The sequence below is a fragment of the Cucurbita maxima genome, unplaced genomic scaffold, assembly GCF_002738345.1.
Source record: "Cucurbita maxima cultivar Rimu unplaced genomic scaffold, Cmax_1.0 Cma_Scf00044, whole genome shotgun sequence".
NCBI lineage: Eukaryota > Viridiplantae > Streptophyta > Magnoliopsida > Cucurbitales > Cucurbitaceae > Cucurbita > Cucurbita maxima.
Window position 1 is genome coordinate 22529 of NW_019272060.1, and position 13927 is coordinate 36455.

A 13927-nucleotide genomic window follows, 5' to 3' on the forward strand; every position below is an offset into this window, starting at 1 on the left:
TTGGGTAGTGAGGTGGGGGAGGTTTGGTAAAGTCAAAAGTCAAAGTCGATGGAATTAATTTGCCCTTCGAATAAATATGGTGGGTGTGCATGCATTTAATCTTAAACGCTACCCTAAAATAACACATTGTTCAAAAAAACGATATCAAATGACGTTGTTTAGTAACGTTTCTGTTCATTGATTCGAAACTGTCTTATTCAAAAAGTATTAATCACATTTTTTCATTCATTAGTCTTTTAAATCATAAATAGTTTATGTCGACCATTTTTCATTCTATTAATATAAATAGACATTAGTTTGAATAAAATATTATGTTCGATCAACTGTGTTCATCATCATTGTCGTCCATTTTTGACCGTTATTTAAACAAGATCACCTTTATATAATTTGGAAAGTTAGTAGAATTTGGATTATTTTAGGAAGACTAAATTGCATCCACTTGATTTACCCTTTGAAATTTATCGTTTATATAAAATTTTAAATATCATACATTGTAACCGTCCAAGTTCACTACTAGTAGATATTGTCCGTTTTTGTCCGTTACATATCGTCACCGGCCTCACGGTTTTGTGTACTTGTCTTTGAAATTTTATTTTATATTAAATAGAACATATTTCTAAAATTTTTGAAGACAAAAATAATAATAATAAGGGGATAATTCACAAAAAAAGGCAATTTATAGGGTGTTTCTATTTATTAATTTATTTATTAAAATATATTGACTTCCTTTTTCTAACACTTTACGTGAACAAATAAACTTTGGCTTCTTTGCTACAAAAAGGTTGTTCATGTGTGATGGAATGTCATGATGAAGAAAAAACTATGGATTCTAAGTGGATTACTTCAATGATTTTTCCCATTTAATATGCCTTCTAGACGAACCAAAAATAAATTATATCGAATTTTTGGAAAAACAAAAAAATTTGAGTCGGTTTACAGGTTGACATTTGCTTGGTCTCGTAACCAATGTTAACGATGTATTTTGGATAAGTGTAAGAGCTCAAACCCACCGCTAGCAAATATTATTCTCTTTGGGCTTTCCCTTTCGAGTTTCTTCAAGGTTTTTAAAATGCGTATGCTAGAGACAGGTTTCCACACCCTTATAAAGAATATTTCATTCTCCGTCCCAACCATGTGAAATCTCACAATCCACCTCCTTGGGGTCAACGTCCTCGCTGATACTCGTTCTCTCCAATCGATGTGAGATCTCATAATAAATATGATTTTTCAAAATAATTAAAGAAAAACAACTCGACAAAAAAAAAAAAAAAAAAAAAAAAAAAAAAAAAAAAAAAAAAAAAAAAAAAAAAAAAAAAAAAAAAGAGGGTTGAGTTTTCATAATCGCTATACCATAATTGAGATGAGATTTCTAAAGAATATAGGGATTGTTGTTAACATTACATACTCAAAGCTCCCTCTTTTTCATGGAACAAGAAAATTTCGGTGAGATCCCACACCAGTTCGAGTGGGTTCGAGTGGGGAACGAAACATTTTTTTATAAGGGTGCAAAAACCTCTCCCTAATAAACATATTTTAAAATTGCGAGGCTAAGGACGATACGTAATGGACCAAAAAGAACAATATTTATTAGGAGGGGAGTTAGAGATATTAGTCAAAACTCTCTCTCTCATGGAACATTTCTCAGTCAAATCTCTCTCTCTCTTGGCCACTTTTTCTTATTAAGAGGGTCGATTCAAACTTCAAAGGCAATAACTATTATTGTTTCATGGTGGGTCAGTTTGACTGAATTCTATATCATATCACAGGAAATGGGGACCAATTTTTCTTACACTTCTTCCTCATATCGTTACTTACAAGAACACTCATCGGATAGCCGCCTCTCTTTCTGATCTCTGTCACTCTGCACACCACAATCTCTGATCCATATCAGTACTTCCCCATGAAAGAAGCAGCTCATGAGACCATCCCTCACTTGTTTAGATGTCCAATAAGTCTGGATTTGTTCAAGGATCCTGTGACCCTTTGCACAGGACAGACCTATGAAAGATCCAGCATTCAGAAATGGCTGGCATCTGGGAACCTCACATGTCCTGTTACAATGCAGAAGCTTCATGACCCTTCCTTTGTGCCTAATAATACTCTTCGCCATTTGATTAGCCAGTGGCTTCAAATGGGTGACCAAATAAGCCCTCACTGCGTTTCTGCTATTGATTCCATGGCTGCTTTGAGAACCAAACTTGAATCTCATGAGTTTTCTTATGAATACAAGCTTCAAGTTCTTCAAAGAGTTAGGATTTTATGTGAACAGTTTCCTTCTCGTAATTCTTGTTTCGTCCAATTTGGGTTCTTGTCAGTGCTTTTGGAGTTGGTTTTTGGTGAAGCAGAAGCTAAACTATCACAAGAGTATCAGGAATTTGTAGAGCAAGCGCTTAGTTTTGTGGTTTCTATGGTTTCTCTTGATCAGATACAGTCCCTAAATATGCTAATGGAGGAGTCTAAACTATCAAGGTTCATGGTTTTGTTTAGTCATGGCACTGCCACCATCAAGATCAGTTTGTGTCAGCTGGTTGAGGCAATTTCATCTTCAGTTCAGACTAAAGATCTTGGTGTTTTGCTCGGAAACGCTACCGAGCTTTTGCGTGAAGTCGTGCAACTTCTACGCCATAACTCGGAGGTATCCGATGCTGCAACCAAAGCCATATGTTCACTAAGTAACATGGAACAACACATCAATAATTTGGTTGTGGAAGGTGCAGTTACAGGGCTTATTACATACATTTCTAATGCTCAACAACGAGAAAGAAGCTCTGCAAGAGTGGCAATGGCAGCAATTGAGAAACTTTTAGTCATGAGAAGTGCAAAAGTGGAAGTGGTAAATAATCCAAATGGTGTGAATGCTATTGTGAAGATGGTTTTTAGAGTATCAGATCTTGGAGGCAGTGAAAGTGCTGTTGGATCACTTATAATTTTATGTTATGATTCAGTGGAAGCAAGAGAAGAGGCCATTAGAGGCGGAGTATTGAGTCAATTGCTTCTGCTATTGCAGAGTCAGTGCTGTGCAAAGACCAAAACAAAGGCGAGAATTCTGCTCAAGCTTCTTAGATCCAAGTGGGTTGAGGACAAAAGGAATATGTAAGGTGTGATAATAATATTCTATCCCCTCAGCTTTTTTTTTTTTTTTTTCCCTTTCAAATGTGAATCTTTACATTATAGCCTGCAAATTTGATTGGCTATAGAAGAAATATCTAATAGGGTACATCATCAGGTATAGAAACATCCAGTCATTGGAGATTTATAGTCACATGCAAATGCATTTCAGTATCTGAAAACTCTTATAATATGCCTGTCTCAATCAACGGCCTAAGCTCACTGCTATCAGATATTGTTTTCTTTGGGTTTTTTCTTTCGGGTTTGCCTTCGATGTTCTTAAAACACGTCTTCTAGGGAGAGGTTTCCACACCCTTGTAAAGAATGCTTCGTTCCTCTCTCCAACTAATGTGGGATCTCACAATCCACCCTCTGTCTGGGCCTAGCATCCTCGTTAGCACTCGTTCCCTTCACCAATTGATGTGGGGCTCAGCATACTGCCTCGTGTCCTCCCCTTCGAGGCTCAACTTCCTCACTAGCACATTGCCTAGTGTCTGGTTCTGATCCGAAAGGGGGTGGATTGAGGATCCCACATCGATTGGAAAAGGGAACGAGTGTCAACTAGGATGCTGGGTCTAGAAGAATGGTGAATTGTGAGATCCCACATCGGTTGGAGTAGGGAACGAAACATTATTTTTAAGGGTGTGAAAACCTCTCCCTAGAAAACACGTCTTAAAAACCTCCAGAAATAGCTTGAAAGAGAAAACACAAAAAAAGACAATATCGGTTAACGATAAGCATTAGCGGTTACATTCACACATCAAAATTTGGTATCATTTGATTTGATACAAGAGAATCACTAAAGCAGATTAAATTAAGTGAACCTGAGACAGAATCACAGCCATTGATGATGTGTGGATCAAGTCTGCCATGTCCAATAGGAGGTTCAGAATTGAAAGCCTGTAAATATCATGATACACCTTATTAATAATCATGACAAGTGTCCAATACTTCCAACTTAATAATAGTATCAGCAACTGAAGAGATTTACATGTGGTTTAGAAAGGCAAGGGCAGGGCACATGCTTGAATGGCCCACTCAATTTGCTGGAAGCACTTCTTCCAGCTTGCCTGTCAACGATGGCATTTTTCCTGAATTCTGAACCCCTGCATCTTTCTGATGGGACTTTTCCTTCCCAAAAAAGCACATCACAACTACAAATAATTGAACAATGAGAAAGAGATGCAATATTTTCTGTGAACTTTCTTGAAGAAGTGAGAAAAAATTTGTTTGTGAAAGCATGTTATGAACACTAGAATGGCCGTAAAAGAGAGAGTTCTTTATTAATATGAGGACCCACAAGAGATCTAAAAGAACTCGAGGACAAAGCATTGTGGCCTAGCCATTTCAAAAGTTAATATCAAAGCATTAGCAAAGACTTTTCAGCGTGAAAGAAAAGCTTTCCTAAATGGTGACCTCCATTTTCTAGTAGGGGTCAATCAACCTTAATAACTGACAACAATTTTGCTACCTCCATTATCCATCTCTATCCACCTCAACTTTCCATTCAACTTCATGGATTAGGCTAATAACATGAAAAAATGAAGTCTCCCATAAATGTTCCTAATAGATTCAAGATCTATATTCAAGGAATCACGGACCTCCACAATGGTATGAAATTGTCCACTTTGAGCAAACGGTCTCATGGCTTTGTTTTGGGCTTCCCCAAAAGACCTCATACCAATGGAGATAGTATTTCTCACTTATAAACTCATGATCATTCCCTAAATTAGTTGATGTGAGACTCCCTCCCAAGAATCCTCCCCTCAAACAAAGTACACCATAGAGCCTCCCCTGAGACTTATGAGGCCCTCGAACAACCCCCCCTTAATCGAGGCTCGACTCCTCTGAAGTCCTCGAACAAAGTACACCCTTTGTTCGGCACTAGAGTCACTTTTGACTACACCTTCGACATTCAATGATAGATCCACAAGAAAGTAAACGGAATAGCTGATGAACAAACATGAAGGAGGATAAGCAATGAGCAAGATCAAATGAAAGAAAATCAATTCATATTACAATTTGAAGGGATAAGAGATTTGAAATAAACTATTTTTCTACTACTTGCATGGGTTTGTAGAGTTATCTATAGACTATGATACATTTTGTACACTTAGAAAACAAGGAATTCAGTTTTTTTTTATGACAGAAGCTGTATTGTATGTATTATACATTATTACAAATGTCTAAGAAAGTGTTAAGAAATTTTTCAAAGAACTAATCAAACTCGGAGGCCAGTGCTTTGTTTCTTTCACATACGAGATATCCACATAATGAGGATCAAGCAAAGTTGCTATGGTGAATTGGTTTTCAGCCAGCAATGGAGCATGTTTATCCACGTATAAGGCTGCAGCCAGTGCCGCATGCACTTCTGCAAAATAATATACTGATACATCAATGCTAGTATTATAAGAGAAGAGACACCCAGGAATATTTCTCATGAAGTATTATAATTGGTCTCTCGAGAGCATTCCGAATTTCACTCGATATTTTGAGAGTGAAATACATCAAACTTGTTTTAAATATATGAATGAATGTATAAATTATTGATTTTTTTTATAATCGAGATTTGAAGTTTTTCTCCCCTATACCAGGGGCTCCGGGGTGAGCCTCATGGCTCGGACCTGATAGACATGAAGAGTTTTTAAAAATGATATAAGAATGTAATACTAATATACGTGATTGTTCCATGTCCACGCCCTTGATTTTCTAAGAACAACATTCATAGTCTCTGTATCAAGTAAGTATCCATGTCTCATAATCGTACACCTCAATCATGACAACTAACTTTGAGATGTGTATCATTTTTTTACCTCAAACTCTCAAATTCATCCTATTTGACCTAAAACTTAGTTGAAATTGGGCCCTCAAAATTTCATAAATTTGATGCAAACTTTTGTGTGAAGAATCATTAAATAACATATTCTCATATATGTTCAATGACTTGTTCATTGTATGAGAAAGTTCATTTCCCCAGCTAAAACTGTTGTGGAAAATCTATTCAAGTTACCTGGATATCCCTTCAGTGATATGGAAACATCCTCCATCTCTGCAATTGCTTCTTCTCGGTGACCAATTTCATACAGGGCGAATGCTCGGCCTACTCGAGCATAGTCCGAGAAGGCAAAATCTTTATATTTATCAATTACCTGAAATTACACAAGAACAAAAACTAATTAACTCTCTCTCAACAAAACAAGGGATGTGGATTGATAATGAGCTTCAAAACGAAAGAATTCTAAAGTCTTCTAGTAATGGCTCAAGCCCATCGTTAATAGATATAGTCATATTTGGACTTTTCCTTAAGGGCTTCCCCTCAAGGATTTTAAAACACGTCTACTAGAGAGAGGTTTGTCGTTCTCCTTCCCAACTGACGTGGGATCTCACCGTTCTTGTCACATGCTAAACCCTCTTATTTCTATTTGATTCTCAGAACAACACTCAGAATTTTATGTTTTCTAAGATATCTGCATCTTAGAGCCTATAGAATGATTGTTTATGCGAAAATTCCTGAACATCAGAATTTTAATGATCCACCATGGCACGGACGCTAATCTCAAGCACAATCATAAATGCAAAACGTAATAATTTCTCATACTTCTATCTGGATAATAAAAAATCTCTGATGTTCAGTTAAGTCCTCGTTTCAAATCATGAATGACTTGTTATACATATATTAGTGGAAGCACAATCCATAGTTGGAAATTCTCAATTGCAATTAAGAGAGGAGTTTCAAAACAAGGCATATCGGTTCTTAGAGCGTAGAGGTGGGCAGGTTCTTCATTACTCGTTTACAGCAAACCCGATCAAATTCTGATCATGCCCACTTGAATGCATGCTAAGTGTCATGGTCATGATGATTGTCTAAGGCGTGTTGCCCATGACTGCATACCATAGCATGCCTAAATCCTTGTCTTTTATCACTTTATTGCTTTCCTTTACTGCTTTCATGACGTATAATTTTCTTATTGAATTTTCTAAGTGTAGGATAGTTCGGCAGAATCATGTCTATGCTTGGTAGACATAAAATGTCCCAAAATGTACTATAGGGGGATGCGATTAGTCGTCAGTTCCTCTCACCTAGACTTTGTATGACCGTTCGGCGAAATCACATCTAGGCCTATTAGACCTAAATAACCTTGTCTTATAGGGTGATGCGACTAGTTGTCAAATTCTCCCTACCTGAAAAGTTATATGTTATTTAAGCCGTTGTGTTGCCTTTTGCTTGTAGTCATATAACATTGTTTTCAATCTCTCTCAATCTTGCTTTCAAACTCTCTTTCAAAATCTCCCTGTCTCCGTTTTCTAAAACCTTCTTCTCAAAATGGAGCCAAAGGCTTGAACATATGTTGCCCGGTCGAAGGTGACGCGATCTTAAGTTGACTTGACTCACTCAGTGTTGGGAGTGAGTGCGGTACAATCGTCAAATTGTTGCCAAGAAAAGTACAACTGCAACACTAAGCCTCCGCCAAAGCATATTAATTTTTCAATTTTTCACGATGTCTGCCGTAAGTTTAATAAACATTATATCTAGACTGCAGCTGAACATTGTTTATATAGGTTAGGCCAATCAAGACTTAGCGGGGAATCATATACATCTACAATGGTATAATATTATCCAATTTTAGCATAAATTTTCATGGTTTTGGTTCTGGTTTCCCCAAAAGACTCCGTACCAATAGAGATAGTATTCTACTTATAAACCCATGATCTTTCCCTTAATTAGGGAAGGTGGGACTTCTCTTCCAAGAATCCTCAACAATCTTCTTCTCCTACAACATATACCATAGAGCCTCCCATAAGCCTATGGAGTCCTCGAACAGTCTTCGTTTAATCAAGGCTAACTCCTTTTGGAGCCGTCGAACAAAGTACACCCTTTGTTCGACACTTGAGTCACTTTTGACTACACCTTCGAGACTTGCTTCTTTGTTCGACACTTGAGTATGCTATTGACAGGCATGACTCTGATACCATGACAGAAATCACGCCTAGCATTAAATTTAGGAATTCGAAGTCCTCAAACAGAGTAATCGGAACCGAATCAATGAGCACAACTATAAAAACACATCTGCACGAAAACTAAAATCATATGATAAAAGTCGCAAAATTAGTTGAAACCTGAGTGAAGTAGAGAAGAGCTTGATCGAAATCACCAAGAGCTTGCAACTCCCTGCCTTTATCAAGAAGCTCCACAGCTTCAGATACTCTTCGGGAAATAACAGCACTCGCTTCTCGCTCAGAACGGCTGACAGGGTCAAAGCTTTCCAGCGCGTCGCAAGAACTGGGCTGAATCGGATTGCTCGGAATTGGGAGGAGAAGGGCAGTGGCGATGGGAAGGGAGAAGAGAAGCAAACGTTTGGTGGGTAATCGAGGAAATGAGATGGGTTTTGAAGGTTTGTTGGGGTTAGGGTTTGTGGAAGACGAGGGAAAGAGGAGATGGGGAATCAGTGGCGTTGCAGTTGGAGATGCCATGGGCATGGCTGTTGATTTTGGTGGCAAAACTTCAGCCTTATTTTCATATTTTCAATATAGATTGCCTTAACCATTGAGATATCGTTTTAGAATCAAATTTCTAAATATCTCTCTATATTTTCTCATACTACAATTTACAAAACGATAAGAAGGTGTGGAATTCATCAGGGACTGGTCCATGAGGCCCTGGAGCAGTGAATTTTCGTTTAAACCGAAAATGAGAGGAGTGGAGAGATTTCTTCTCGTTAGCTAAATGTGGACAGAAAAAATAAAGCAGGTAGAGGTAGTAAAAGAGAAATTTCTCCGGGGACCGAAATTTCTAAGCACTATATTATAATTTTTTTTTCTTATAAAACATTTTTTTTATATTAATTTATTTAGAATAAATATTTTTTAAAAGAAAATATTAAAAATGGAAAAAAGAACTATAATGGGAAATTTAGAATGATGAGATTTGAAATAGAAGCAAGGTTAGGAACGGAGAAGGCTTCCCCATCCCACCTACCTGATAACTTTGTTCACCTTTTCAACGTATTCAACAAAATCCCGTTTGAGATTGAAATCAAAGATTTCATAAATCAGAGAAACTCCTTAACTTTGAGAATGACTTATCTCTAACGATCTCACATGATCTCCGCAATCGTACCTAAACAATGTCTCGATGGTCAAGTAAAAATGAAAAAGATGTTGTATTAGTCTTCATCCATGTGTTTACTAATCTCATACTCTACTTAACTACGTTTAAAGCAGCAGCTTTTACTTTAATCCCACCATTCACCAACTTCAAAAGTTGAACAAAAAGAGACCCCTGTCAAGAGATCTTCACACATATCTAGCAGCTACATTCCATGAACCTGTAAAAGAAGCTCCAACTTACTAGACCTCTAAATTATATGATAATACAACCAAAGGTTCTTCCCTTTCGTCGAAATCCTAACTCAACTTTCTTTTGATCTCACATCGGACTCGACCTTGGCCGATTTACTCTTCAATTGAATACCTGCAGTTGGGGCACTTCTATCCTACTGCCCAGCTCTAACCAGAACCATCTATCAGTCACAATACATCTAAGACTTAATGAAAAGAAATGAAACAAGAAAGATGTTAGGATCGCACAACAAAGAGGAATATTGGCTAAAAATTTGTATTGAATTTCGCAGAAAGTACATTTTCACACCACTTTCTAAGAGGTATATATATGATTCAATTTACTATATATAATTTTACTATCTACTAAATATATAACTATCTACTATATATATATATATATAAACAACAATTGAATAAGCTATAAACAATATTATGTTTCCATTTCCAATTTTTCTCTGTACAAGAAAGCCAGCCCAGAAGACAAGAACACATTTAATTTGTACCGTAATTTGTGAGATACTATAAAAGCTGTAACACCATGCCTTTCTACTATAATTTTACAATAATTTGGAAAATAATCAGCAAATGTAGTTAGAGACAATGAACCGATTTCAGCAACAACTGCTCGCGGATGCATCAGGCTGTGGAGGCTTTTCCTTGAAGATGTTCTTTCTCACTCCTTTAGAGCCTTCAGATAAAAGGCTGGGCGTCTCAAGAATCTGCACATAAGAATCATTATTATCACGTTTTTTCGTCCATGCACCATTCAGTAAGTTCGCAGGATAAAGAAGAGGAATAATCATTGTTAAAACGCGACTTTTTGAGAGGTTTCAAAAATTTTCCACTGCCTAGCAACTCTCATAGATGTCTCAACCTATTTATGAATCTACCAGGAACGTGACAGCAATTATCGTTCGAGAACTATCAAAGATGTGGTTGTTACAACAGGGGAAACACCACGTTCCTGACAGTCACCAATCAATATGGATCTTTTGACCAAAAAATAAACTAGAAGTACTGAACTAATACTATTACCTTTAAAACAAGTTCTTCAAAGCACTGTTGTACATTAACTCGAGTTTTGGCACTGCATTCTGTAAAAAGACAACCACATTCCCTAGCCATGTCAATTCCCTCTTTCTTTGTTACTGTCCTAAAGCTTTCCTGAAGAAGAAAATACAGATAAAAACTAAGCTGGATGCAGAGTATGAAGAACAATATCATAAGAGAATAGAGAGCAAAAGAATTTCACTAAACCTCACTTCCTTAGGTTCTTCCCAAGGAATGTTCGGTTTCTTGTTAAAATATATATATATTAGCCAATTAAAACATTTAGTAGTATTAATTTGAAATGTTCATCTAAATCTTCCTTACAGGGAAATGGGAAAATAATTCCGTCGAAAGGGTATGACCTAATTAAAGCCATTGAAATGAATGGATAGTCAACATGAAGGCTGGGTTTGGAACTGATTTCATTAAAAAAAAATTCAAGCGAATTCATTCCCAAGGCTTTAATTGAGCTGATTTCTAAAGCCATAACAATTGTTTGAACGAAACCTTCAACACAAGGACTTCATATTGTATAAGAATCCATGATTTCTTTTTTGCTTTTTACGAGAAGAATTAACTTCATTCATGGAATGAAATTACAAAAAAGAGTGGATGAAATCCAAGAACCCAAAGTTACAAAGATAAACTCTATGATCTGAAGGGAGCATAAACTTTATACCAATAAACACTAACAAAAGAAGGTTAAGTTAATTAAGAGTACGAGTTTGATATAGTTTGTAGTAGGGACGTGAGTTTGAGAACATACATGTAATTTAGGAAAGGCTTTGGCCTTTGTGCTTGGAGATGAGTCAGCCTAATGTCTAGATTTCATTATTAAGGTATCTTGACACTCTTCAAAGTTTTTTAATAATAGTATATAACCGCTTGGATACCTAACACACCCTTATGGAAAAAGCATGGCTATTCATAACTCACTTAATCGGCTCTTAAATTATCAAATGGTAATCAGTAATTAACCTGAAAATTCTTCGGAACACTAAAAATGTTACAATAGAAAATTAACCAGCATCTACAAAAATGTTACAGGAATCTGCTTCAGGCTTATAGAAAATTTCAAATGAAAGTTGAAGATGCATACCTTATCGACTTTGTTCCCCACAAGCATCTTGATGCAATCTTGATTTGTCGAATATAGGTCTATTTCCTTCGCCCATACCTCAGAGAGGTTTGTAAAGGTCTCCCTCCGCGTTACATCATAAACTGACACAGTTAACCTTTGATGTCATAATCAAGACAACAACACAGAAGGCAGTAGAATAATATTGGACAGCCAAACAAATGAACAACTTCGAATTTGAAAACATAATGAACACCTTTTAAACTAAACACATCTAGGATATTTAATATTTATACTTAGCCAAGAATTTTTATTTCCTTAAAACAATCGCATAAAAAGGGGAATAGAACGCACCCATGATGATCCCTTGAGCGCCTCTGTAGTATGAACTAGTCAATGTTCTGAATCTCTCCTGCCCAGCTGTATGATTTAAGATTGGATTAGATTCTATAGAATGCCTTGCTTGGAGATCTGGTAAATCATGTATGTGGAGAAGTTTAATTACCTGTATCCCAAATTGCAAGCTTCAGCCTTTTACCCCCAGCAGTAACATACTTTACCTTAAAATCCACACCTGCGCATGAAAATGACAATCAATTAGAATAGATTTCTTGTTCTCTGATGCTTACCTGCCATCACAAGCCAAATAAGTAGAAGTTAGCAAGGTTTGTGGCGTTTTGCACTTTAATCAAGCAATCCAACACAATGAAACATGAAAATGTAGGATTTATAATCAAAATATCATTTCAAAGTCTCAATTTTGTTAATACTAATTCAATTAAGAATGAGATAGAAAACATAATTTCAGTAGTGCATTTTAAAATTCAACCAAATTTACAAAGGTAAAAGGAAAATCTTGTCAACTAACAACTCCCACAGTAAGAAACGCAGGTAAAAAAGGCCTTTCATAATGCTATAATGCAATTCCTGCAAATAACAACAGTACAAAGCAATAAAAATGAACCATACATTACTTGGAAATATTATTTTCCATTAGAAATTGCTTCTCATTTTAGCTTTTCAGAAATGAATGCATGTAGCTAATTTCCTTTAACTGTCCTAAAATGAAGCTTGACCTGATTGTCTAAGAGCCCCTTTCTTTTCTTGATGAAATATTGTTGAAAGATTAATGGAATCTCACAATCTTATTCCTCATTTTCTCAACAATAGTCCTCTCAATTTTCCCTTTCATTTCATCTTTTGCACTCAATCTCATCTCAATCCCATGCAGCAAATGAAAGTGAAAATTCAACACTAGCATTTCATTATCTAACATCAATTTCTTTAAAATGATAAACCAATGTACCACAGCAAACAACACAAACGATTTGTCTATGCTCATATGTATATATATAGATCTGTATGACAGAACTAACCGATTGTTGGAGAGAGATCCTCGAAGCTGTCGGAAGTAAAACTTAAGAGCAGACTACTTTTTCCAACCCCCGAGTCCCCAATCATCAATAATTTGAACAAGTAATCAAACTCGGTTTGATTCGACGTCGAATCCATCAATCAACAATTTTAAAAAATAAGAATCCTCCCGGTTAAGTACCTAATCAAAGAAAAGAAAAACTAAATCTCAGCAGATTCATTGAAAGCAAAACAGCATGTGGCATTACCAAGGGAGATTAGAAAAGAAAAACATAAATGAAATTGAAGATATCATCCCGTAAGAACAGATCAGACATAATACCAAAATACTCCAATCCAATGTAAAATCGATGGCGCGTCCAATGAAAAGGGGAAACGAAACAAAGAAATTGAAGAACTCCGTGATCTTGGTTAGGCTATAGAATTAGAAAAAGGAATGGCAAATGAAAATGGCGAATCCTTTATGGAGCCGGCCCTTGAGTCAACTCAGGCAATCGATTGATTGGAACTTATAGTATAAGCTCTCATTTCCCCAAAATACCTCGTACAATGGAGAGTGTATTCTTAGATTATAAACTCATGACCATTCTCTAAATTAATCAATGTGAGACATTTTCAGCTAACAGTTTGAACGGTACAATCTAACGGATCTTCATTTTTATTAAATGGCAAGGTTGCATGAGTTTCTATCCATTTCAAAAATCTTGGAAACATAATTCATAAAATATGTCGAGTTAAATACTCTATGCTAATCTATAGTTTATTAATGCAATTACAATTCAGCTTGTACTAACCTATACTAATGATGCAAATGAAATTCAACCTATACTAACATATACTATGAATGCAGATACAATTCAACCTACACTAATCTAGCACAAGCCTTGAGTATTTTAAGAATACTCAATAAGCGACCCCATATTAAGGTTATGTAGCAAACACATGCAAATGAGATGGCGGGACCTATCCTTCAAT

The 13927-nt window shown here is 36.2% G+C and overlaps 3 protein-coding genes across 3 annotated transcripts; 1 reads left to right on the plus strand and 2 right to left on the minus strand.

The window, feature by feature from the left end:
• The first annotated feature begins 1723 nt into the window (after positions 1 to 1723).
• Positions 1724 to 3282, plus strand: LOC111470306 (U-box domain-containing protein 26-like). The gene has a single exon (XM_023115856.1). It carries the CDS (start codon positions 1901 to 1903, stop codon positions 3095 to 3097), a length of 1197 nt encoding a protein of 398 aa, XP_022971624.1. The 5' UTR covers positions 1724 to 1900; the 3' UTR covers positions 3098 to 3282.
• Positions 3283 to 5103: 1821 nt separating this feature from the next.
• On the minus strand, positions 5104 to 8651 carry LOC111470308. The gene is made up of 3 exons (XM_023115858.1): positions 8227 to 8651; positions 6119 to 6257; positions 5104 to 5479 (listed from the first exon to the last, which is right to left on the minus strand). Exons 1-3 carry the CDS (start codon positions 8584 to 8586, stop codon positions 5295 to 5297), a joined length of 684 nt encoding a protein of 227 aa, XP_022971626.1. The 5' UTR covers positions 8587 to 8651; the 3' UTR covers positions 5104 to 5294.
• A 1206-nt stretch (positions 8652 to 9857) lies between these two features.
• LOC111470311 (ras-related protein RABC1-like) lies at positions 9858 to 13460 on the minus strand. Its single transcript, XM_023115860.1, has 7 exons — positions 13275 to 13460; positions 12955 to 13133; positions 12084 to 12152; positions 11933 to 11998; positions 11600 to 11721; positions 10486 to 10614; positions 9858 to 10169 (listed from the first exon to the last, which is right to left on the minus strand). Exons 2-7 carry the CDS (start codon positions 13088 to 13090, stop codon positions 10062 to 10064), a joined length of 630 nt encoding a protein of 209 aa, XP_022971628.1. The 5' UTR covers positions 13091 to 13133; positions 13275 to 13460; the 3' UTR covers positions 9858 to 10061.
• Positions 13461 to 13927: the final 467 nt, after the last annotated feature.

What these genes read in the sequence shown, in the direction of transcription:
- LOC111470311 (XM_023115860.1), bottom strand. Translation starts at nt 13,090, where the DNA reads ATGGATTCGACGTCGAATCAAACCGAGTTTGATTACTTGTTCAAATTA. An exon ending in TGGGGAACAAAGTCGATAAG is followed by an intron (nt 10,615 to 11,599) that starts GTATGCATCTTC and finishes TTTCTTCTTCAG; the next exon opens with GAAAGCTTTAGGACAGTAAC. An exon ending in TTGAAGAACTTGTTTTAAAG is followed by an intron (nt 10,170 to 10,485) that starts GTAATAGTATTA and finishes TCTTATGTGCAG; the next exon opens with ATTCTTGAGACGCCCAGCCT.
- LOC111470308 (XM_023115858.1), bottom strand. Translation starts at nt 8,586, where the DNA reads ATGCCCATGGCATCTCCAACTGCAACGCCACTGATTCCCCATCTCCTC. An exon ending in CTCTTCTCTACTTCACTCAG is followed by an intron (nt 6,258 to 8,226) that starts GTTTCAACTAAT and finishes GTGTAATTTCAG; the next exon opens with GTAATTGATAAATATAAAGA. An exon ending in ATCACTGAAGGGATATCCAG is followed by an intron (nt 5,480 to 6,118) that starts GTAACTTGAATA and finishes ATTATTTTGCAG; the next exon opens with AAGTGCATGCGGCACTGGCT.
- LOC111470306 (XM_023115856.1), top strand. Translation starts at nt 1,901, where the DNA reads ATGAAAGAAGCAGCTCATGAGACCATCCCTCACTTGTTTAGATGTCCA.